The sequence below is a fragment of the Telmatherina bonti genome (genome assembly GCF_933228915.1).
Source record: "Telmatherina bonti genome assembly, chromosome: 17".
Lineage (NCBI taxonomy): Eukaryota > Metazoa > Chordata > Actinopteri > Atheriniformes > Telmatherinidae > Telmatherina > Telmatherina bonti.
The window spans coordinates 31,124,074-31,146,167 of NC_136615.1; the positions used below are offsets into that span (position 1 = coordinate 31,124,074).

The following is a 22,094-nucleotide window of genomic DNA, read 5'->3' on the forward strand; positions in this document are numbered from 1 at the left end:
TGGAATTTATTCCTTCCTTTGTTTTGCATCTTTCTCAGACTGAAAACAGGCTGCTCATCTTGTGTCTAAGTGGTCACGTAGTGGAGGTTCAGAGTCCCGATCCAGAAGCTCGTGAGAAGCCAGTCAAAAGCTTTCAGCTGCCTGATCTGCCCAGCAGAGCCTTCCGCTTCAAAAGCATCAAATCTCGAATCAAAGTCTGAGCATGCTCACCTTCCCAGTTGTCATATGGCTGCACATCACCGTCAGATGGTTCACAGTTTAATCTGCGTTGTTTGTGTTTTTCAGAGAGAGGAGGAGATTGCAAGACGAGAAGCCTTGAAGGAAAAGAAGAGGAAAGAGAGAGAAAACCAGCCTGAAGAACTGAGGCTGGAAGGTGGAGAGCAGGAAGAAGAGGAGGAAGAGAAAGATTTACCGCCCATCTTCATCCCAGATCCTCCAAGTCCGCTCTGCTGTGGCTTCTATTCACAGCCAGACCAGTTCTGGCTGTCCATGGTACACAGAGCCACACACCAGGGATTTCCTGCAGAGTTACTCCACTATACACCGATTATCACACCTGTGTTCATACACAAGGATCACAAAAGCAGAAACTGGATGCTTGTATTGATGTCTGTTTTCTAACTACAGCAGTATCACGACCTTCCAGCAGAAACCATAAAGTGTGTTGATGTTAATAATGGTTAATAAAGCTTATAATGGACTTCATGCAGCTGAGGATGGATTTTGCTTTCTTTCAGGCTGAATTTCTGCCTTCTCTGTCCTGCAGGGAGGCTTTGACTCAGGTTTCCTGTATCACTGTAAGTTCTCTGAGAATCAGGATGAGGATCCGAACCAGCGGCAGGATGAACCCTTTCACTTCCTGCCTGTCAGTGAGGCAGATGACGACCCCATTTGCTCCATGACCTTCAGGTAATCAGGGGAAAAATGGATGAATTAGTACACTTCATATCAATCTTTTTTAGCTTGTAGGGGACAAAGCCAGTTTAAGTTACCAACTAACTTAAACGTTAAACGTTAAAGTCTCAGTTCAGCAAAAAGTGAACAATGCTTCACTACCAGTGGACTTTTTCATGAAACTTAAGGTAGTTCAAAGCTGAATTAGGTGCTGTCTCAACTGAGAAGATGAAATTCACTTCAGCTGCTTTCAATATCCAACTCAATGTGATGCCTTCCTGTTGGCTTGCTCTGAGGTTTTTATGGGCTCAGTAGAAAGTCATAAAGGTTCTGCAGATCTACATGAATATAATGGAAAAGGATGTCAGCGTTTAGGTTTTGTCATCCTGCAAAAAGAATCTGCTTTAAAAAAATCAAGTTGGTCAATAAGCAGAAAAAGATTTCTGTCACAGAGGTTGTCACACCCAGTCCCATTTAATAAACCAGTTTGGTCCCACCATCTTTCAATATATCTGGTCTCCTTTAACAGCCTGAGGAGGCGCGGAGGGACAGGAAGCCGTCTGCTCACTGATTGGACAATTTGATTAGTCACCATTCAATCAGATAGAGGTGTAAAGACAAGGAAAAATTCATAACCACAACTTCAGAGTCTCGCACATAGTTTTGTGCTTCCTGTCTGTGGACAGAATGTCCACAAATAAACTTCTAATTTTTTCCAAAAGTGCAGTTTTTATTTATTTATTTATTTATTTTTTACAACCAATCAAATCCTTTATATCTCTTTCCTATTCCAGACAGTCACGGGCAGGATGCTCTGTGCATTCCTGCAAAAACTGCAGGAATGCTGAAATGGTTAAACGTGAAGCAGAAAAGGAGATACTGAAAATAATCAACATATCAGAAGTGTTGAGTGTCGCACTCCCAACCTAAAAGTACCTTAGACTCTCAAAAAATACTGTACTGCAGGTAAAACATCTCCCCATTTGGTCTCTATTCATGCAGTGGAGATGGATGGATGGATGAATTGAAACATCCTGAAGCTGATAAGTTCCTCAGTACTGGTGTAAAGTAAACCACACTGTGTAAAAATAACTGAAAAACAGTTTATCAGTTTCACAGCAACCTGGCAGCACATATGTTAGTAGGAAGGAAGCTCTTGTATGTCCCTGTCAGAAGGTCTTCATGAGCGGCGGTTGTAGCTTAGGATGTGTAAGATGGGAAACAAAAGCGATGTATGTATAGAGCAAGGTGACGTCAAATGTTTGAGGCGGTATTTAAAGTTTTCTTCCTTCTTCCTGTCTGATAGCTCCGACAGGCAGCTGCTGCTCTGCGGCATGACCTCGGGCTCCATCAGGGTTTACCCTCTGCAACCCGGAGACCACAGCCTCACCTCCATGCAGGCCTACTGGGCTCTCAGTGTCCACGACAACAACTACGGACACCTGCGACACATCCGCTGCAGTCACGACGAGCTCTTCGTGCTGACGGCGGGAGACGACAGAAACATCTTCTCCTTCTGTTTGCTTCCTCCAGAGGAGCTGCAGAAAAGCCTGCAGAGAAAGAAAGCCAAGATTCCTTCACCAAGAGTGTGTCTGCAGTCTTTCTCTATTTTTTATTAACTTTCTGGAGCTGTTAGACAGATTATCTGTAGCTCTATCTGCCAAATATATGTTTTAAAAGATACTAAAAAGGAAATTTTTATTGATTGTTTAAAACTGAATGAAAGTGAATAGTTGTGAAATAATATCTTGTTAACATTACGTCCAGGTTGGCCTTGACAAAGAAGTTCTGGCTGTTGACATTGTTGATCCAGCAGCCTACAGGTGAGTTTTTTGTTGTTTGTTTTTGTATTGTCAAAATTAATTTTCATTGCTTTTTAAGTCAATTTGTTTAAAAAACAAAAACAAAAACTGGAAGATACAGAATATTAACACTGTGACGTGAGAATACATCTTCTTAACTCGCCCTGACTTTCCCCAGCATCGAGACGGCCAAGCAGAAGCAGGAAAGTGACCAGCTGCGTCAGGAGATCGAACTAAAGATATTGGAAACGCAGAAACAGCTGGCTGAGCTCCAGAAGAAGTTTAAAGAATTGCAGAGCAGCAACCAGAATCTGCCGGAGCACGTCCGCTTGAAGCCCGAGGTATGGTCGGAGAAAAATCTTTGCAGGTTTCACTCAACTGACGCTGCCATCCATCTTCTGCCGCTTATCCGGAGTCGTGTCGCAGGGGCAACAGCCTGAGCAGGGAAGCCCAGACTTCCCTCTCCCCAGCCACATTTGCCAACTTTGTGGGGGGGATTCTGAGGCGTTCCCAGGCCAGCCGAGAGATGTAATCCCTCCAGCGTGTCCTGGGTCTTCCCCGGGGTCTCCTCCCAGAGGGACGTGCCTGGAACACCTCACCAGGGAGGTCCAGGAGGCATCCTGACCAGATGCCCGAGCCACCTCAACTGGTTCCTCTCGATGTGGAGGAGCAGCGGCTCTACTCTGATCTCCTCCCGGATGACCAAGCTCCTCACCCTATCTCTAAGGGAGAGCCCGGCCACCCTGCGGAGGAAACTCATTTCAGCCGCCTGTATACGAGATCTTGTTCTTTTCGTCACGACCCACAGCTCATGACCATAGGTGAGGGTAGGAACGTAGATCGACTGGTAAATCGAGAGCTTCGTCTTCTGGCTCAGCTCCTTCTTCACCACGACAGACACAGAGTCCGCATTACTGCAGACGCCGCACCGATCCGTCTGTTGATCTCGCGCTCCGTCCTTCCCTCACTCGTGAACAAGACCCCGAGATATTTAAACTCCTTCACTTGAAACAGGACCTCACTCCCGACCCGGAGAGGGCAATCCACCCTATTCCGGCTGAGGACCATGGTCTCAGATTTGGAGGTGCTGATTCTCATCCCAGCCGCTTCACACTCGGCCGCGAATCGCTCAAGCGAGAGCTGGAGATCACGACCAGATGAAGCCAACAGGACCACGTCATCTGCAAAAAGCAGAGACCCAATCCTGAGGCCACCAAGTCGGATCCCCTCAACCCCTCGGCTGCACCAAGAAATTCTGTCCATATAAATTATGAACAGAATCGGTGATAAAGGGCAGCCTTGGTGGAGTCCAACCCTCACCGGAAATGGATCCGACTTACTACCGGCAATGCGGACCAAGCTCTGACACCTGTCGTACAGGGACCGGACATCTCGTACAAGGGGTCCGGTACCCCATACTCCCGGAGTACCCCCCACAGGAACCCCCGGGGGACATGGTCGAACACCTTCTCCAAGACCACAAAGCACATGTAGACTGGTTGGGCGAACTCCCATGCCCCCTCCAGGACCCCAAAGAAGTATAGAGCTGGTCCACTGTTCCGCGACCAGGATAAAAACCACACTGCTCCTCCTAAATCCAAGGTTTGACTATATGATGGACCCTCCTCTTTGTTTTATTAGTCTCTTTAATGTTTAGTGAAAGATGTTAGTCTGTGTAATCAGTTAGATCACCTTTAAATACAGTCAAAACCTGCAAAAAGACATACATATGTGTCTAAAAGTGTAAAAATGTATACTATTAATTGGTTTTATTGTCCAGTTTAATGAAAGATTCCTGTATATAGTCAGTTTGTGGTCTCAGTAGAGATGGTTCTTTACGCCTCTTAACATGCTCTAGACCAGCGCCCCTGAATCCAGTCCTATGAGGGCCACAATCCTGCAGGTTTCCAATGTGTCCCTGCTCCAAAGCACCTGACTCAAATTTAACGGATCCATCAGCTTGTGTAGTTCTGCACAATGCTTAAATTACCTGAGTCAGGTGTGTTGGATCAGGGCAACACTGAAAACCTGTAGGACTGCAGCCCTCAAAGGACCGAACTGAGTAGTCCTGGTGTAGACCCATCGGTCTCCAACTGTGGGAATGGTGGTGTTTGGTCTCCCTCTAATGGTGCACTGAAGAATTTTCCAGTATCAACCAGTTTACAGATCCTGCAGAGTGATCTGTAAATAACTGATAAACATTGTCAGACCGGTTTTCCTGGCTCTCCAGGTGAAAAAGTCTCCTGATCCAATCACAAATAATGATTAATGATTAAAAAGGTGATAAAGCTGAACTAACTACCTGGTCAACTTTAATTACGAATGTTTCTCAAATAAACTAATTTGTATTAAAGGTGGTCTCACTTGTTTTACTGCCGACATGTGGCAAAGACGTTATCCCTCAGGGGTCTGGGAAAGGAAGGATCATTTTCAGAAAAGTAGGTCACCTGGAGCTTCTATCAGCTTCACTGGAAAATTCAGATCTGAAGCGGTCTCCAAGTTTTTGTTTGACATTGATCAACTTCAGAAAACTGGAGGTATGATACAGATACAAAAATTTTTATCTGAACATTAAACTAGGAATGACAGGTGCGGCGTTTATTTTGATATATTCATTAAAGATGCTTTTGATCATTTTCTGAAGTATTTATGTGGTTGCCACTTCCTCATCTGTGTGGGTTTGTCTGGGTTTTAGGAGCTGCAGTTGGATCGCCGTTTTTATGAACAAGCAGAGAAGCTGAAGTCCCAGAAGGGGATGGAGGTCAGACGCGAAATGGCCTGGGAGCAGGAGCGCTGCATCGTAGCGCTTAGAAAGCTGCAGGGATGGTAAAAACAAACACACAGACTGCCTGCATCCAAGTATGAATGAATTACTTTTTAGGTGACAGGTGATGTAATCTGTATCATAATAAAGTTATCTGAAGTAAGAAAAGACCAAAACTTGCCCTAAAAACTTCTTTATCAACAGTTTCAGACTTTTTACTCCCTTTCAGATGAACCCAGGTGACTAAACATGTGGCTGTGAATGGAGTGATTAGAGGCATGTTTGACTTTAAATGTCACTAAACTCTCCATTTAAACAACTGAAAATGTATTTATATTCATTAAGTCACCATCCAACCTGCAATCCTACTCGTCACATGTTGAGAAAAAAGTGTTGGCGCCTCAAACAAGTAAAAATACTGAGAGCAGAGATATAGAATCTAAATGTTTCAGTAGATTAAGCCAAATAGTGAAGACTTTAGTCTTTGTTTCATCATTATGAATGACAGCAGAGCTACTGGATATTTATGTGTTAATTTTATGTCTGATTTTATGTCTTCATTCAGACCTGACAAATATTTATTCATTTTAGGTACAAGGACTCCCTGGAGAGCAACATCATCACTGTGGTTGCCATCCGCTCCAACGACAAAGTTTCTACTTACCGCCTGCCAGCAGCTACCAAGCCTCAGACTCAAGTCGGACCTCAAAGCGCAACCAGACAGCCTGATGGAGACAAGGAGGCTGAACTAGAAAGCCAGAAAACCAGAGCAGAGGCTGCAAAAGACATCCAGCAAACAGCAGGTAAGGATGTACTTCTGGGCTTATTTGACCTGTCAGAAACATCTTGCTCCAAACTGACACCCGTCTGTGTTCTCCAGAGGAGGAGGCGCTGCGTTCTGCTGTGGTTCGTCCAAAAAAGATCAAGCTGGGAGCTCATCAGGAAGAGAGGCTGCAGAAGGTTGCAGAGAAAGCTGAGAAAGCTCGAGCCAAAATAGAGAGGAGGAAGAAGGAATGGCTGCAAATGTAAGTCCTACCAAACATGGTCCTGCTTTACAGAATCATCCTGAAGTAACAGCTTTATTCAGATCAGCACAGATCAGTGATGCTGACAGTTTTGTTTATGTCTCAGTTACGCAGAGAAACCAGACAAGGACCACGAGGATCCGAGGGATGTGCAGGCTATCCGTGAAGCCCGGCAGAACATCGGAGATGTCAGCAGAGTGAAGAACCTGAGGGTGAACGCTGAGAGGAAGAAAGGAGAACTGACTGCCCTGGAGGAAAAAGTATAAACTTACACAAACACAGTTCATCACTTTAACGCTTCCCCTGCTTTAGGTTTAATATTGAAAAGGAATATTCGGTTAAATTTTATTATTGTCTTTCTGGTGAGAAATGATGAAAAGTTACTGTAGGTGCACGTGTGGTTGAAAAGATCATTTATTTTTAAAGGTGAAAAAGAGAAACAGTATCACAACAAGTACACAATCTGGTGCATTAATAAAAAATATTTAATAATTTGATGTATAGCCCTGTGATGGACTGGCGAGCTGTCCAAGGTGTACCTCGCCTTTTGCCCAAAGACAGCTGGGATTGGCTCCAGCTTCCCCACGACCCTTCATTGGACTAAGGATTTAGGATAATGAAGGAAAGAATGAATTAATTTGATATATAATATTTAAATAATTTAAAGTATACTATACTAATATTATGGTTTCAATTTCTCCACTGTGGTTTTTACAATCTCAGTTCAAAGTCCAGAGTTGTAGCACCTTAATTTTGTAGTGTTATAGTTTCAACAAGGTGTTGGAAACATGAGGCATCACACAGTTGCTGCACATCATGATGAGAATCTCCTGTTCCATCATATCCCAAAGCTGCTCTGTTGGATGTAGATCTGGTGACTGTGGAGCCGTTGGAGGACAGTGAACTCATTGTCATGGTGGAGATGATGTGATCTTTGTGACATGGTGTGTGGGCTTAACAGTGGTGTGGTGGTTACAACAGTTACCTAACCGCAAGACGGTTCCTATTTGAAGGGCCCAGGGATTGTGTCTACAACAGGGAGCCTTTCTGTGTGGAGTTTGCATGTTTTCTTCATGTATGTGTGGGCTCTCTCCATGTACTCCAACTTCCTCTCATAGTAAAAAAACATGAATGTTTGGTTAATAGGTCCTCAAATTCTTCCTATTAGTCAGTGTGAGCATGAATTAATGTTTATATCTTTGCGCTGGCTTTGCGATGGACTGGTGAGCTGCTCAGGTTGTACCCTGCCTTTTGGATGGAAGGATGGATGGATGTATGGATGGGTGGGTGGATGGATGGATGGATGGATGGGTGGGTGGATGATGCATGGATAGATGGAGGTATGATGGATGGGTGGATGGATGGAAGGATGATGGATGGATGGATGGATGGAAGAATGATGGATGGATAGATGGATGGATGGGTGGATGGGTGGGTGGGTGGATGGATGGATGGATGGATGATGGATGGATAGATGGATGGAGGTATGATGGATGGGTGGATGGATGAAAGGATGATGGATGGATGGATGGATGGGTTGGTGGGTGGGTGGATGGATGGATGGATGGATGATGGATGGATGGATAGATGGATGGAGGTATGATGGATCGATGGAAGGATGGGTGGATGGATGGATGGATGGATGATGGATGGATGGATAGATGGATGAGGTATGATGGATGGATGGGTGGATAGATGGATGGATGGATGGATGGATGGATGGATGGATGGATGGATGGATGATGGATGGATGGATAGATGGATGAGGTATGATGGATGGATGGGTGGATAGATGGATGGATGGATGGAAGGATGTGTGGATAGATGGATGGATGGATGGAAGGATGGGAGGATAGATGGATGGATGGATGGAAGGATGGATGGATGATGGATGGATGGAGGTATGATGGATGGATGGATGGATGGAAGGATGGATGGATGGATGGATGGGTGGATAGATGGATGGATGGATGGAAGGAAGGATTGGTGGATAGATGGAAGGATGGATGGATGGAGGTATGATGGATGGATGGATGGATGGATGGATGGATGGATGGATGGATGGGTGGATAGATGGATGGATGGATGGAAGGATGGATGGATGATGGATGGATGGAGGTATGATGGATGGATGGATGGATGGATGGATGGATGGATGGATGGGTGGATGGGTGGATAGATGGATGGATGGTTGGAAGGATGGGTGGATAGATGGATGGATGGATGGATGGAAGTTTCCATCAGAAGATGCTACACTGTGCTCATGAAGGGATGGACATGGTCAGCAGCAGGACTCAGGTAGGCTGTGCTGGTTAAACCATGTCATGTTGGTTGGAAGGGGCCGGAAGTGGGTTAGGGTTAGTGAGCCAGAAAATATGATGAAATCGGAGAATCAGAGATGCTCTTCTATTGTCGTTGGAACCAGAGCTCATTTCCTTCATGACTTCCTGTTGTCTTCACCACCAGCAGCCTGAACGGTTGGTACGAGGGAGGATGGATCATGCTTTCATGTTGTTTCCGACATTCTGAACCTACCATCTGAATGTATTAGCTGAAATGGAGAATTCCTTTTGATGAGCTACCAATCAGAAATAGGCTATGAGATTCATGTCTCCCAGGTACGTGAGAAACAGATGGAGATGAATGGACGGATCGTAGCACTGCGTGACTCCAAGGTTCAGCTGGTATCTTGGTTGGTTGCTCAGACTCAGCAGCTGCAGAAGGTCCAGCAGCGTCTAGCTGCACATCTGCACCGCCCTCCACCCTCCCTGCCCACCATGTTACCTGAGGAAACCCCAGAGAAGAGGCAGCAATGCAGCCACAACACTTTGCAGCGATACCGGATACTCCGAGAGCAGAGGTACAGAAAACTCTGTCAAAGCAGAGTCTGGAATTTTTCTTTTCTCTTTAACATTCAACAACTTGTAAATTGTTGCTGAGTTTGGAGTTTCCAAATGAAAGTACAGGTATGTTTTTATTTACAGGGTTATGAATGGTGACAAGGAGGAGCAGGAAGAAGCCGCGAGTTTACTGGAACAGCTGGAGAAAGAAACAGAAGCGGAGGAGGAGAGAGGAAAAGAAGAGGAGACTGACGGTATATCAGCTGTGTCTGAAAAGGAGGAGGAGGAGGAGGAAGGAAAGGCAGCAGTGGAGGAAGAAGCAGAGCTGAGCGAGCTGGAGAAGGAGCTGCAGAAAGAGGAGGAGATCAGGCTGCTGCATGAGCAGGACTGCTTGCTGCAACAGGTCCTCTTCCTAAAAATCCAAATCCTCAATCAAACCAAGAGGTTGGACTAACTGTGTGATAACAAGAAAAACATGTTTGTTATGATTTATTTCCTTTCATGTGTAGATGGAGAGCTCCATTTGTCAGTTCGACACGGCACTATGGCGCCTGCGCCGCCAGAAGATGTGTCTGGACTGCCAGCTGAAGATGGCCGACCTCTGCCTGGTGACGCTCTCGCAGGAGATCCTGCTCCTCAAACAGTTTGAGAAGAGGGAGCGCCACCTGGAGGAGAAACTCAATGGATGCATTCAGGAGGAGAAGAACATCATGGTGAGAAAAAAACAAGTACAAATATATTAATTTGGGACTGGAGCCTTTTTTGATGGAAAAGCGGTTAAATATATATACCCACCCTGAAGCACGATGGTGGCAGTGTCATGCTTTGGCTGCTTTTCTTCAGCTTATGGCTGAAAACTTCCAAGTGTCTCCTATAAAGCTGAAGCTGAAGAGGAATTTCTGTTTTCAACATGACAAAGATCCCAAACACACACTAAAATAAACAAATTTGTTTGGTCACATTAAAGAAAAGAAAAGCTTTTATTTGATTTATTCGAGTGTCATTTTACTACACATCAAAAAAACACGCTTTTTATTTCCACTCAACATCCTTCTTTCTCCCATGACAGACAAAGCTGGAGCAGGTCAATGGACATCTGGAACAAAAGAAGAGAGACGTAGCCAAGCTGCAGGAGAGACTGAAGGCTCTTACTGCTGCCTTCAAGGCTTCAGTGGGAGAAAACAATCAGTTTGGAGACTTTCTGACCAGAGTCTTCAAGAAGAAGATCAAACATGTCAAGAAGAAGGAGCAGACAGGAAGCGATGGTGAGGGAAAGTAACTCGGCATCCGTCACTACATGGTATTTTGTTTGTTAGCCTTTTTGATGCCTGCTTCCTGTCTAAAGAAGAGAAGGACAGCGACGAAGACTCTGATGAGGACAGTGACTGGGATGACGATTACAACAGCGACGCAGAGGAAGAAGGCGGTGCTTTTGATGACAGCGTTTGCCCAGCAGGTCAGCAGAATCCACTATTCAGAATTTTCAGGAAAAAGCTTTGCCTTCATGAGCTGCATCGTTTGGAAGTCTCTGTGTTTAACAGCTTTCTTCATTTTTTGCATGAATTCGATTAAATCTGTGTTTTCATCTCTCAGGCTGCGAGCCAGAACTGTTTGAAAACACTCTGCTGCTGCGCGAGCGTCGGCTGGATTTGGAGGAGCTGCTGGCGGAGGAGAAAAAGAGCGCTGAGGCTCTGAAGAAGGAGAGCGATACACTTATTAAGAAGGTCAAACTCTCGTTCATGTCTCAGTTTTCATGCACACACATACATACATATACATATATATATATATATCTATATATATATCTATATATATCTATCTATCTATCTATCTATCTATCTATCTATATATATATATATATATATATATATATATATATATATATATATATATATATATATATATATATATATATATATATATATGCATAACATTTGCCTCAACAAGCAACATAATTTTAAATGAAATGGATTTTGGTGGATGACTGAATTAAATAATATACACAGATATTAATATTGTAAACTCAAGCTTGATTAATGCATTTGATTTAATTTCTATTTACAAAAGTAGAAAAAAATAGAACATTTCTTTGGCCAAAACTGAACAAATCTAAAATTCGAAAAGTAAGGCAAGGCAGGTTTATTTGTACATCACATTTCATGTACAAGACAATTCAAAGTACTTTACATTAAAACATTAAAGCATTACAGCAAGGTGCAGAGAGCACTAAAAATGAACAAGTCAAAGGAAAGAAAATTGAAGTGATTAAATAAAAAGAGAGGGAATAAAAATGCTTTGAATGTAAATGACAGTGTGAGTATTTAACAGTTACTTTGCTAAAAGTAAAAGCAAATAAAAAAGTTCTAAATTTGATATAAAGCAGCTGAGAGTTTCATCAGACCTGCAGTTTTCTTGGGAGTTTGTTCCACAAGTGAGGAGCAGAAAACCTGAACGCAGATACTCCATGTTTGGTTTTTCCTCTGAGAATAGAAAGTAGACCTGTTCCTGATGACCTAAGAGATCGGACTGGTTCACAACAAACCAGAAGATCCTGAACGGATTTCGGTCTGAAGCCAATCAGTGCTTCAGTAGCATTTTTAATTTAATTCTGTGACATAACGTAATAGCTCCAGTCTACAACATGTAACAATACTTGTAAGTTTTTCAGAGGTGTATAAAGTAGAAGTAGAAGTAAAAACAAAGTAGAAGTCCTGAATGCTTTTGGATCTACCGATGCATTTAGGTGTTTTCACCAACAGGCTCATCTACCTGCAGTGGAGCTGAGTTGATTACATTCAACTGGTTTAGTGACTGGTTGGAACAGCTGCTGGACAGGACTTCTACTTTCTACACCTCTGAACTTTTTTAATGTTTCTGTCCACACTCTTCATTAAGAGACATTAACATGTGTCAGTAAAGCAGGCTGTGTTGTGGCTTCAGTCTCGTCCTACAGCAGAGGTGATCACCTCCTGCTCTGACTGCTGCGTGAGGACCAAGCTTCTCGTGTGTTCTTCTGAACAGGGGAGGGGCTTTCGCAGCATCCAGTAACAGAGGAGAGCAAACAATACGTTGTTTAACGTTACTCACCAGAAGTCTCCAATATCACCAGAAAAGTCCCTAAACTTGTTGATAGTCACTTTTTTCTTTAGAGGCCCTAAATGGGTATGAAAAATCCTTAAACATTGTGCCAAAGTGCTAAGTTTTAGCAGAGGTCTATAGTATTCATCACTCTTATCTCTATCCTTTGCAAATTTGTCACACTTAGGGCCAGATATACTAAGATCCCAATTTGCGAGTAGTAATTTGTCCGTTCAGTCTAGAATGCGGCACATGCAGATGTGTTTGAGATTTAGATGAGGGTTTTGCACGTGACGTGCTTTGCAGCATGGTGAGTTCAGAGAAAAAGCATGACCTACAGTAAATAAAACTGACTGCTTCACAAACAAACACATTATCAAAATGCTAATTTATTAAAAAAAAAAAAAAAAAAAAAAAAAAAGATAATGCTGTTGGTAAAACGATGCAACAGGATGAAGCAAAAAGAGGGTATAATGACATTAGCAGGTGAACAAAAGGGAAATGAGCAAAATTTGGTCTCAGGTTTGATATATCACATTGTGGGTGCTTAATTAATATATTTACATTTTCTCCTCCCAACACATGTAAAATATTGTGTGAACGCCCCATATAAAATATTCAATATTGATGTACTAACTGGGTGGAGATGTTCTTTTTTTCGCCTTTAAAAGGTGCAATTCCGTGTGCTGTTAGTAAATCAGTTTGTACTTTTTTTTAGCATGTGCTGCGAAATTTGTACATGTTTTAGAAAATGCAAATATTTTTAGTAGATTTAGGGTTTAATTTTTCAGTTCCTTCAACAAATATTAATATTACACAAACATCAATATTTCTTATGTAATAGGCTGCAATGCATCTCCAAGTGGCTTAATCCAAGTTCTTTGGATGAGCCATGGCTGGATGTTGAGCAAGCATTGTGTGAGGATTTAGTCATCTCTGATTTACCATTCATCAGCTCAACTGTCAAGTCATATAAGTGTTTCAAAAGCATTAACATCAGCTCCAGTTTAACGGCTTGGTGGGAATTCCTGAAAGTAACCAAGTCTGCGCTTATTCCATGTAAGGTCACACCCATCTGGAACAATCCTGACTTCCTGCAAAACAAAAAGATGATAAACTTCCCTCAGTGGAAGAATAAAGGAGTAAAGCAGTTAGAACATATAATAGAAAATGGAAACTTTCTGCCATTTGATGCAATTTCTTCACGGTATGAATTCAGCAGCACCAAATTCTTAGAATACCACCAACTTAAATCTATCATAAGTAAGAAATACACCACTGATCAACTAAACTTACAGTTATCTATCAGGGTTGCAGAATTCCTAAATCTTAAGGCCCCGAAGCTACTATCCAAAATATACAGATTACTATTGAAGCTAGAAGATTCCATCTCTCTCCCAACTTCTAAATGGGAAGCAGACTTATCCAGTAACTTCAATCAAAATGAATGGTCACAAATCTGCTTAAACACATTCAAAATTACTAAGAATTCCAACATGCAATTAAAACAATTCAAAATTCTACACAGAACTCATTATACGGGACACAGGATGTTCAAGATGGGTCTGTTACACTCACATATCTGTTCACACTGTACTGACAACATGTTTGACAGATACTACCATGCCTTATGGTCTTGTCCACCTGTCCAGAGATTCTGGCTCCAGGTATGTAAAGATCTGTCAGACTGGTTTAAATGTAATATCCTTACAAACCCCAAATTGTGCCTATTGAGTCACTTAGGTGAAAATAACATAGGGTTTAATTTAGCAAAACCAATCCTCAGCAGCCTGTGCATTGCAAAGAAAACTATCCTTGTGAACTGGAAAAGCAAACAGAATCTGTGTTGAGGCATGTATGTGTGGGGGTGTAGGGGTGGGGGTTTAGGGGAGTCCGAAAGTACATAAGTGTGTGGGGTGTAGGTGGGGTACGTATGAGGGAGTGCTGTGGTGTATATGCGGGGTGTGTATAGAGGATTGTAGTGGTACATGAAGGTATAGGGGGTGAGGGGTGTGTGTATGCGGGAGTGTGTGAGGGGTGTTGGGGTGGAGGTTTAGGGGACTGTGATAGTACATGAGTGTGTGGGGTGTAGGAGGTGTGTGGTGGTTTATATGTGGGGGGTTTATGGGGAGTGTAGTGGAGCATGAGTTTGTGGGGGGTAGGGTTGTGTGTAAGGGGGAGTGTGTTAGGGCACGTAGGTGTGGGGATGGAGGTTTTGGGGAGTGTGATAGTACATGATTGTGTGGGGGGTTGGGGGTATGGATGAGGGAGTGGGTGGTGTGTGTGTGTGTGTGGGGGGGAGGGGGTAAGGGCTTGTGTGTGGATAATCTGGTGTTAAATGCATGGGAGATAGGGGTGTGTATATAGAGGAGTATTGAGGTGCATGTGTATGGGGGGTAGTGGTCCGTGTGTAGGGGGGAGTGCATGTGTATGTAGGTGTATAGGGGGGTGAAGGGTCATGATTATGAAGGGGGTAGGACTTCAGTGAGAGAAGTGGGGAGTTGTGGTGGTTTGTTCTAGGGTAGGTAGAATGAGAAGGGGTGTTTTGTGATGGGCAGGGGGGTGAGTGGGATGTAGGGGTTTGGAGGTGGACTAAACTTTTGGCCGTGTATCTGTTAGAATTGGTGTGTATGTGTATAGATGTATGTGTGGGTCTGTAGGTGTGTGTGTGTCTGTGTGTAGATGTGTGTGTATACCAGGCTGATGGTGAGGGGGTGTGAATGTGTTGGTGTGTAAAGGAGAAGGGAATGCAACGTGTCTCTGGGTGGGGGCGTCTCCTAGGGGTGTGGGGGCGGTGGGCCCTTGGTCTGTCTCTCCTTCTGCCGCCCCTCCTCTTCCTTGCCCCCCCCCACTTTTGCATGTGGTTCGTTGGTGCCTTCTGGGGCCGGTGGCGGCTCCTTTATTGGGGTTGCTGAGGGCCCTGGTTGTTGGGGCAGCTGCCCTTGGCCTGTCCTGGCCTTCGGGGGCCCCGGGAATGGGGGACGTGCCTCGTGCCGCAGGTGGCTCATCTTCTTGAGGGAGGCGCGCTTCCCTCGGGACCTAAATCCCCGGACTCCCCTCCTTCCCTTCTTCCACCACACACAGGCAGGGCGTTGGGAGGTGGACACGTTGATCTGGATGGTGAGAGAGGCCATCAAGGTGGTTTCGATCGCTGCACCCAGCATCGGTTCACCTCCCAGTTTTAATTACACTTAGTCAACATAACACAAAAAACACACACTGACAACACATGGACATATTTTGGGGGGCATGCCATGCAGTGTGTGGTGGGCGGGGCTGCTTTGGTGGTCCCGCTCCCAACATGATGTGGTTACTTCTTCCCAATTTTAATTGCAAACAACACACACTTCACAATCATTCATAAGCTGGGAGGGAGGGGGTGACGATGGGGTCCTGCCACGCCCCTATTTCCGGGGCTGTGTATCAGGGTGAAAGAATTTAGGAAAGTGGATGGCCGCTGGGATAGGAGGAAGGGGGGGTGTATGCAGATGGGTGGGGGTGCGTATGTGGGGTTATGTTGGTGGTACGGGGGAGTGATGGGGTGGGTGTACAATGAGGAGTGTGAATGTGGATAGAGGGGTGTAGGGAGGTATGTGTGTGTGTAGAGTGGGGTATGTGTGTATGGAAGAATGGGTGATTATAGAGGGAGCAGGGATGTGTGTGTGAGGGGGTGTGTGAGTATAAAGAACGGGGGTAGGAGAGTGTGAGTTTGAGCGTGTGTCAGAGAATGGGTGGATAGGGTGTGTTTAAGGAGCAAGTGTGGATGCATGTGGGTGTGGGTGGGGGTAGGTGGGTGGGTGCATGTGTGCGTGTGTGTGTGTGCACATGTGTGTGTGTGTGTGTGTGTGTGTGTGCGTGGGTGCGTGAAGGGTCTTGGTGCTCGGGGGGCGCTGCTGGTCCACTGGGGTGCGACCTGGCTGCCGCTCGGTGGCGGTCTGGGGATCCCGGCCCTCCGTCGGTGTGGGCTGGGCCCTCTGCCTGCGGGGGTGGGGGGCTGCTTCCGGGCTCTTGGGGCCGTGGGGCCCGCGCTCTGTCTGCCCTGGGTGGCCGGTGCCCGGCGGGGCCGGTCCTCGCTGGTCCGGGCCTGCTGGGGCCTGTTCCCCCTGACTGCGGGGGACTCTGGCTGGGACCCCCCTCTTGGGTCGGTGCATGGCTGGCTCCGGGGTGGGGCGGTTGGGGTCTGCGCCTGGGGATGGCTGCCGATGGCCCGGGTCTCGGGGGTACTCCTGGCGTGCCTCTTGCCTTTGTGTGGGAAGGGTCACACTGGCATGATGACCTTTTCCGGAACACGTTCCACTCTGCATGTTCTGCATGTGACACAGTCACCGAGTCGTCACGCAGTTTTATTCACTAACAGCAGCTGGTTTTCTCATTTCTGTTTGTTTCTCATTTATATTTAACTTTTTAGATTCATAGTTTAGTTACTATGATCTAAAGTTGGCTTGTATGTGTATGTATATGTGTTAATACTGGCAAGTGCGTATATGTTTGTACGTATGTATATGTGTGTGTATGTGTGCATAGAGGTGTGTGTGTATATGTATATGTGTACATATGTATATATATGTGTATATATATATATATATGTATATATATATATATATATATATATATATATATATATATATATATATATATATATATATATATATATATATATATATATGTGTGTGTATATGTGTGTATACATGTGTGTGTATATGTATGTGTATGTATGCGTGTGTATGTGTGTGTATATGTATGTGTGTGTATGTATGTGTGTGTATGTATACATCTGTAGGTTGTTTTCTTTCTTTTTGTTTTTGGGTTATTTTTTAGTTTGGGTTATTTTTTTTTTTCACTCCCTTTATCTCTTTCACTTTTCTTATGAGGTGTTTTTTCTCCTTTCTCTTTCTGTCTTTTGTCTGTCCTCTCTGGTCCAGCAGTACAAACTATACAATTCAAACAACAATACAAAATAAATATAGAAATAAAATAAAAATTCAGAAAGTCAAGAGGATCATTATATCTATAAATCTTCCCTTGGCAGAGAAAATTTGCTGAGCAGAACACAGCATCCAGACCATCATTCTGCTTGCCTAAATGCTGGACAAAAAAAAAAAAAAAAATTACACAAACATGCGTAAATACAAAATGAGTTTTTAAATGGTGACTTTATTTATTAAAGAAAACAAACTCTCAAAACCTACATGACTATTTGTGAAAACTTACCCCCCCCCCCCCCCCACTTCTCTAAAGTCATAAGTTAACTATGATTAACCACATTCTTTTTTGAAAAGCTGAGCTCAGTTTCACCGACCACATGCAGACCTGGTCACTGCCAGACCTGTTCAGTTAAGAAATCACTTAAATAGAACCTGTTTGAGAAACTGGGAACAGTGGGCAACCTTCCTACGAGTGGTCGGCCTTCTAGCATTACTCCAAGAGGACAACGACAAATCCTCCAGGAGTTCACAAAAGAGGCCAGAAGAACATCTGAAGAACTGCAGGCTTCACTTGCCTCAGTTAAGCTCAGTGTTCGTGATTCAACAATAAGAAAGCAACTGGGCAGAAATGCATCATGGGAGAGTTCCAAGGCCAAAACCACTACTGACCAAAAAGAACACAAATGTTCGTCTCACATCTACAAGAAATATCTGGATGATCCCCAAGACGAGAAAAAGATATTCTTTGGACTGACGTAACAAAAGTTAAATCTTTTGGAAGGCGTGTATCCCGCTTTTACATCTGGTGTATAAATAAAACGTCATACCAACAGTAAAGCATGGTGGTGGTAGTGTGATGGTCTGGGGCTGCTTTGCTTTTCAGGACCTGGACGATTTGCTGTGATTCATGGAACCACAAACTCTGTTTTAAAGGACAGTGTTTGGCAATCAATTTGTCACCTCAAGCTTAAGCGCAGTCGGGTTCCCCAACAGGGCAACGACCCAAAACACACCAGCAAGTCCACCTCTGAACAGCTTCAGACAAACAAAATGAAGGGTCTGGAGGCCAAATCAAAGTTCAACTGGAATGCTGTGGCGTTACCTTAAACAGGCAATTCATGCAGGAAAACCCTCCCATGCAAAGAACAAGCAACAAATAGCAAACATCATAATATAATCACACATCAAATAAAATTATTTGAGTCCATCAAAACTTTACAAACTTGGCCGATGAGTTTAAGAGACTGAGTCCAGGTTTTCATGTGTGTATATGTGTGTGTCTGCAGGAGAAAGTGGTAAAGAACAATCGTCAGGCAGTAGAAGACGACTTGGAGTTATTCAACAAGGAGAAACAGCAGAAAATGAATGAACTGGATGTGGTGATTCCTCTCAGACTGCACCAGGTAAACTGGAGATCCACTGACAGCACAACCCCTGAAAGAGAATACCATTTATCCATGATTACATTCTACTATCTCATATAAACCCAAACTACACGAAGGACAATAAAGTCTGTGTTGTGCATTAAAGCTGTGTAATGCATGGCTGCTTGTTTAATCCTTATGTAATAAGCAAAATCCAGAACACTGGAAAATAAAATAAAAACTTACTGGGGTAGTAACAAATAGTAAGGTACAAGGAGGAAAGATTTTAAAAAGTGGACATATGATACATCCATTTCTTAACCATTCAGCTGGACCTCATTCCAACACTCATTGGGTGGGACAGGTCACCAGTCCATCACACGGCCAACATAGACTAGGAATTAAGTGTAACCAATTAGTTAGAGAAAACAATTAACCTAAACATTGAATTGTGGGAGGAAGCCAGAGTACTTGAAAACTCACAGATACACAGGGGGAAGAACATCCAAACTCCACACAGAAACCTTTCCCAAGCTGAGGCTCAAAACAGTGACCATCTGGCTTTGGGGCCACAGTGCTAACCGCTACGCCACCGTGCAGCCACCCTGGCAGATGTTGTAGAATAATTACTTTACAGGTATCAATGGTAAATTTTCAATCTAAATAGATCCAGTAGGTGTTAAGAGGTCATCAATGAAGGATGGGAAGTTTCCCTAGCTTGAAATTTTCCAGTTTGATGAGTAAGTCTAAAATGGAGGGCTTAATGGGGCACCATGGTGTGTGGTTCAGAGAACCATTGTGTGACGGGGGCAGATCAGCTTACTTCGTTTCAGTTGCATTGATCTTTTTGTCTTGTTTAAGTGCTGTCTCAAGCCAACCAGTGAGCTTTTATGGTAAGTAGCTTACCCAAAACGTGCTGAATGCAGAGATGTATTAAGTAGAAGTAGAAAGTAGAAGTCCTGTCCAGCAGCTCTTTCCAACCAGTCACCAAACCAGGTGAATTTATTTAGCTCTGCTCCACTGTGAGGTAGACAAGCCCGTTAGTGAAAACATCTGTTCTAAATTACTAAGTCACTTCTACTTTATACTTCTACTCTCTGGCTGAATGGAACAAATGTTTTCTGACGTCAACCTACATCTCCCACAGAAGGGAACCACAGTGACCAAATCATCAATCAAGAAGGAATCATTATATCAGGGTGGGATGTGGGGCATTCAAAGGTTCAAACTTCAGACCAAGATTATGAACCAAGTAGGCCAAGACCTTCAACTACATGTGTGGATCACAAACTTTAGTTTTTGTATCATTCAGATGAAGAAACTTGTCAATCATCTGACTCCTGACAACATCCAAACACCCAAGTTAGAGATGTATCTTCAAATCATCTTCAAAACAAAGTAATATAGAGCGGATTATCATCTACATAACAACAAAGAAGCTTTGACTGTCTGCTGAATGATGCTACAAAGACATCATGTACAATTTATGCTAAAATACATTATATTCGTCACAGTTCCAAAGATCCTGTAGCTCAGAAAAACCTACCAGTCAACATTACATAAGCACACAGACACACAGATGATTCCTAACAAGGAAGCAGTGCTTCGAAACCTGGAACAACAGGTGATTTGACCAGTGAGAAGAACAGATTAATGCAGCAGGAATCTAATCAGCTGTTCGTCTTCTTTCCTCACTTGTCCACCAGATTGAGTTTGTCGTTGACGGCTCGGTGCCATCAGACCTGAGCAAGGCATTGGTGCTGGACAAGAAGGAGCTGCAGAGGCTGCAGAAGCGCATCCAGGAGCTGGAGGAGGAGAAGATCAGTCAGAAAGATCTGACCAATCAGACTCATCATCAGCGTATCAGACTCATACAGGAACGCAAAGACATGGCCGTCCAGATCCAGAGTAGGAGCCACACACAGCTCTTGGATGTTCATACATTCAGTCATGTCTTTGCTGAACTGCTTTGTTGTGTCAATGCAGAAATGGAGCTGCAGTGCAATGAGCTGATGATGACAAAGTTTGGGAAGCTGGTGGATCTGGAGGCTCTGCAGATGCTGTCAGGGAACAGGAGGGTGGAGGAGCTCAAAATGGAAAAGCTCCTCATGGAAACGGCACATGCCAAAGAGATCAAACAGTGGGATGTATGTTAGCTGTGTGTTCACCTGCTCGTTCAGCATTCACATCTGAAAATACTAAAAATCCTTCTGGTTGTATGGTTGTGCATTATCATTCAGGCAAAGGTAGAGGAGGCACGCGATGCTCTGATGGAGGTGACCAGGAGGAACACAGAGCATCTCCACGTGATGACTGACCTCTTCGACCAGAAGAAGGAAGTGGAGCTTAAACTCAGTGCCAGGCAGAAGATAATGGTAACGTCAATGAAGTAGCTTCATTCCAAGTGGAGGAAATGCATCAATCTGAATAAAACAGACGTGTTCACAAGTTTTTCCATCTGTCAAATGCACTTCCAGACGTTAGCGCCTCCATACAACCCTTACAAAACTTTCCTTTTTTTTAATTGTTTTTTCTATCAGTTCTTTATTGAATGGATATAAGCACCAATTGTAAATGTCCCTTTTATTTCACCCTTCCCACATAGTCAGCACAAGCATACAAATTCACCTGTGTAATCATGGGTATGAAGCAATATCAAAACTCCTGCACTGGTCCCAGTCTACCCTGTGACGACTTCCTGGGAAACTCCCATCTTGAACATCGTCCAAAGTAATTTAAAAAGGAAAGCAAATTAAGGTCGGCCACTCTGAAGCCTCCCATGCTTGCAGTGTCTTTTGCCCCATCCACACAAACCACAGGCCATCCCAATGAGACAGTATCAAGAAATGATTTGTCCGAAGGCTGGCAAGCCGAGGACTGCTGGTTGAGATCAACCAGCAGATTGCATCTGTACTCCAGGGACAGATGTAGAGGAGTCAGGACGACTTCTGTCTCAGGATGTCAGGGATCCTGACTGAAGACCCCTCTGGTTGTCACCTGGAAGAAAGAAATTAAGAAGGAGAATAAAAAGCTGAGATGGAATGAAGGATGAGGGATAAAGAGGGAGATTGAAAACACATGAAGGACAGAGAGGATGAATAAAAGAGCAATTGAAAGTTGACAGTGGGATGAAGATAGAAGGATGAATGGATGAGGGAGGAGAAGGAAGGCTTGATGAAGGAGAAGGATACATTTGTGAAAGAAAGGCATCAGGAAAGGTTGAATCCGTGAAGGAGGTTGACAAGAGATTCATGGTTGAAGGATAAATTTATGGACAGAAGAAGGAGGAAAAAAAGGATGGAATGGCGTAGGAAGAGAAGATAAATAAAACATTGAATAAATGGAGACGATTGAATGAATGAATGAATGAATGAATGAATGGTTAAAGATGGATGGATGGAT

At 43.9% G+C, this 22,094-nt stretch overlaps 1 protein-coding gene across 1 annotated transcript in view; it reads left to right on the forward strand.

Annotated features, from left to right (window-relative positions):
- cfap44 (cilia and flagella associated protein 44) overlaps nt 1–22,094 on the forward strand; it is a gene marked incomplete at both ends in the record, with an annotated part of 36,827 nt that overhangs the window by 11,941 nt on the left and 2,792 nt on the right. Inside the window, 20 exons of the mRNA XM_079256392.1 lie at nt 39–194; nt 286–492; nt 767–909; nt 2,201–2,480; nt 2,662–2,717; nt 2,875–3,037; nt 5,392–5,522; nt 6,052–6,263; nt 6,341–6,485; nt 6,592–6,745; nt 9,104–9,345; nt 9,470–9,728; nt 9,835–10,038; nt 10,395–10,590; nt 10,671–10,781; nt 10,919–11,049; nt 18,615–18,731; nt 20,399–20,600; nt 20,679–20,839; nt 20,933–21,067. Coding sequence (XP_079112518.1) covers nt 39–194; nt 286–492; nt 767–909; nt 2,201–2,480; nt 2,662–2,717; nt 2,875–3,037; nt 5,392–5,522; nt 6,052–6,263; nt 6,341–6,485; nt 6,592–6,745; nt 9,104–9,345; nt 9,470–9,728; nt 9,835–10,038; nt 10,395–10,590; nt 10,671–10,781; nt 10,919–11,049; nt 18,615–18,731; nt 20,399–20,600; nt 20,679–20,839; nt 20,933–21,067 — 3,405 coding nt within the window. The remainder of the gene's footprint in view (nt 1–38; nt 195–285; nt 493–766; nt 910–2,200; nt 2,481–2,661; nt 2,718–2,874; nt 3,038–5,391; nt 5,523–6,051; nt 6,264–6,340; nt 6,486–6,591; nt 6,746–9,103; nt 9,346–9,469; nt 9,729–9,834; nt 10,039–10,394; nt 10,591–10,670; nt 10,782–10,918; nt 11,050–18,614; nt 18,732–20,398; nt 20,601–20,678; nt 20,840–20,932; nt 21,068–22,094) is intronic.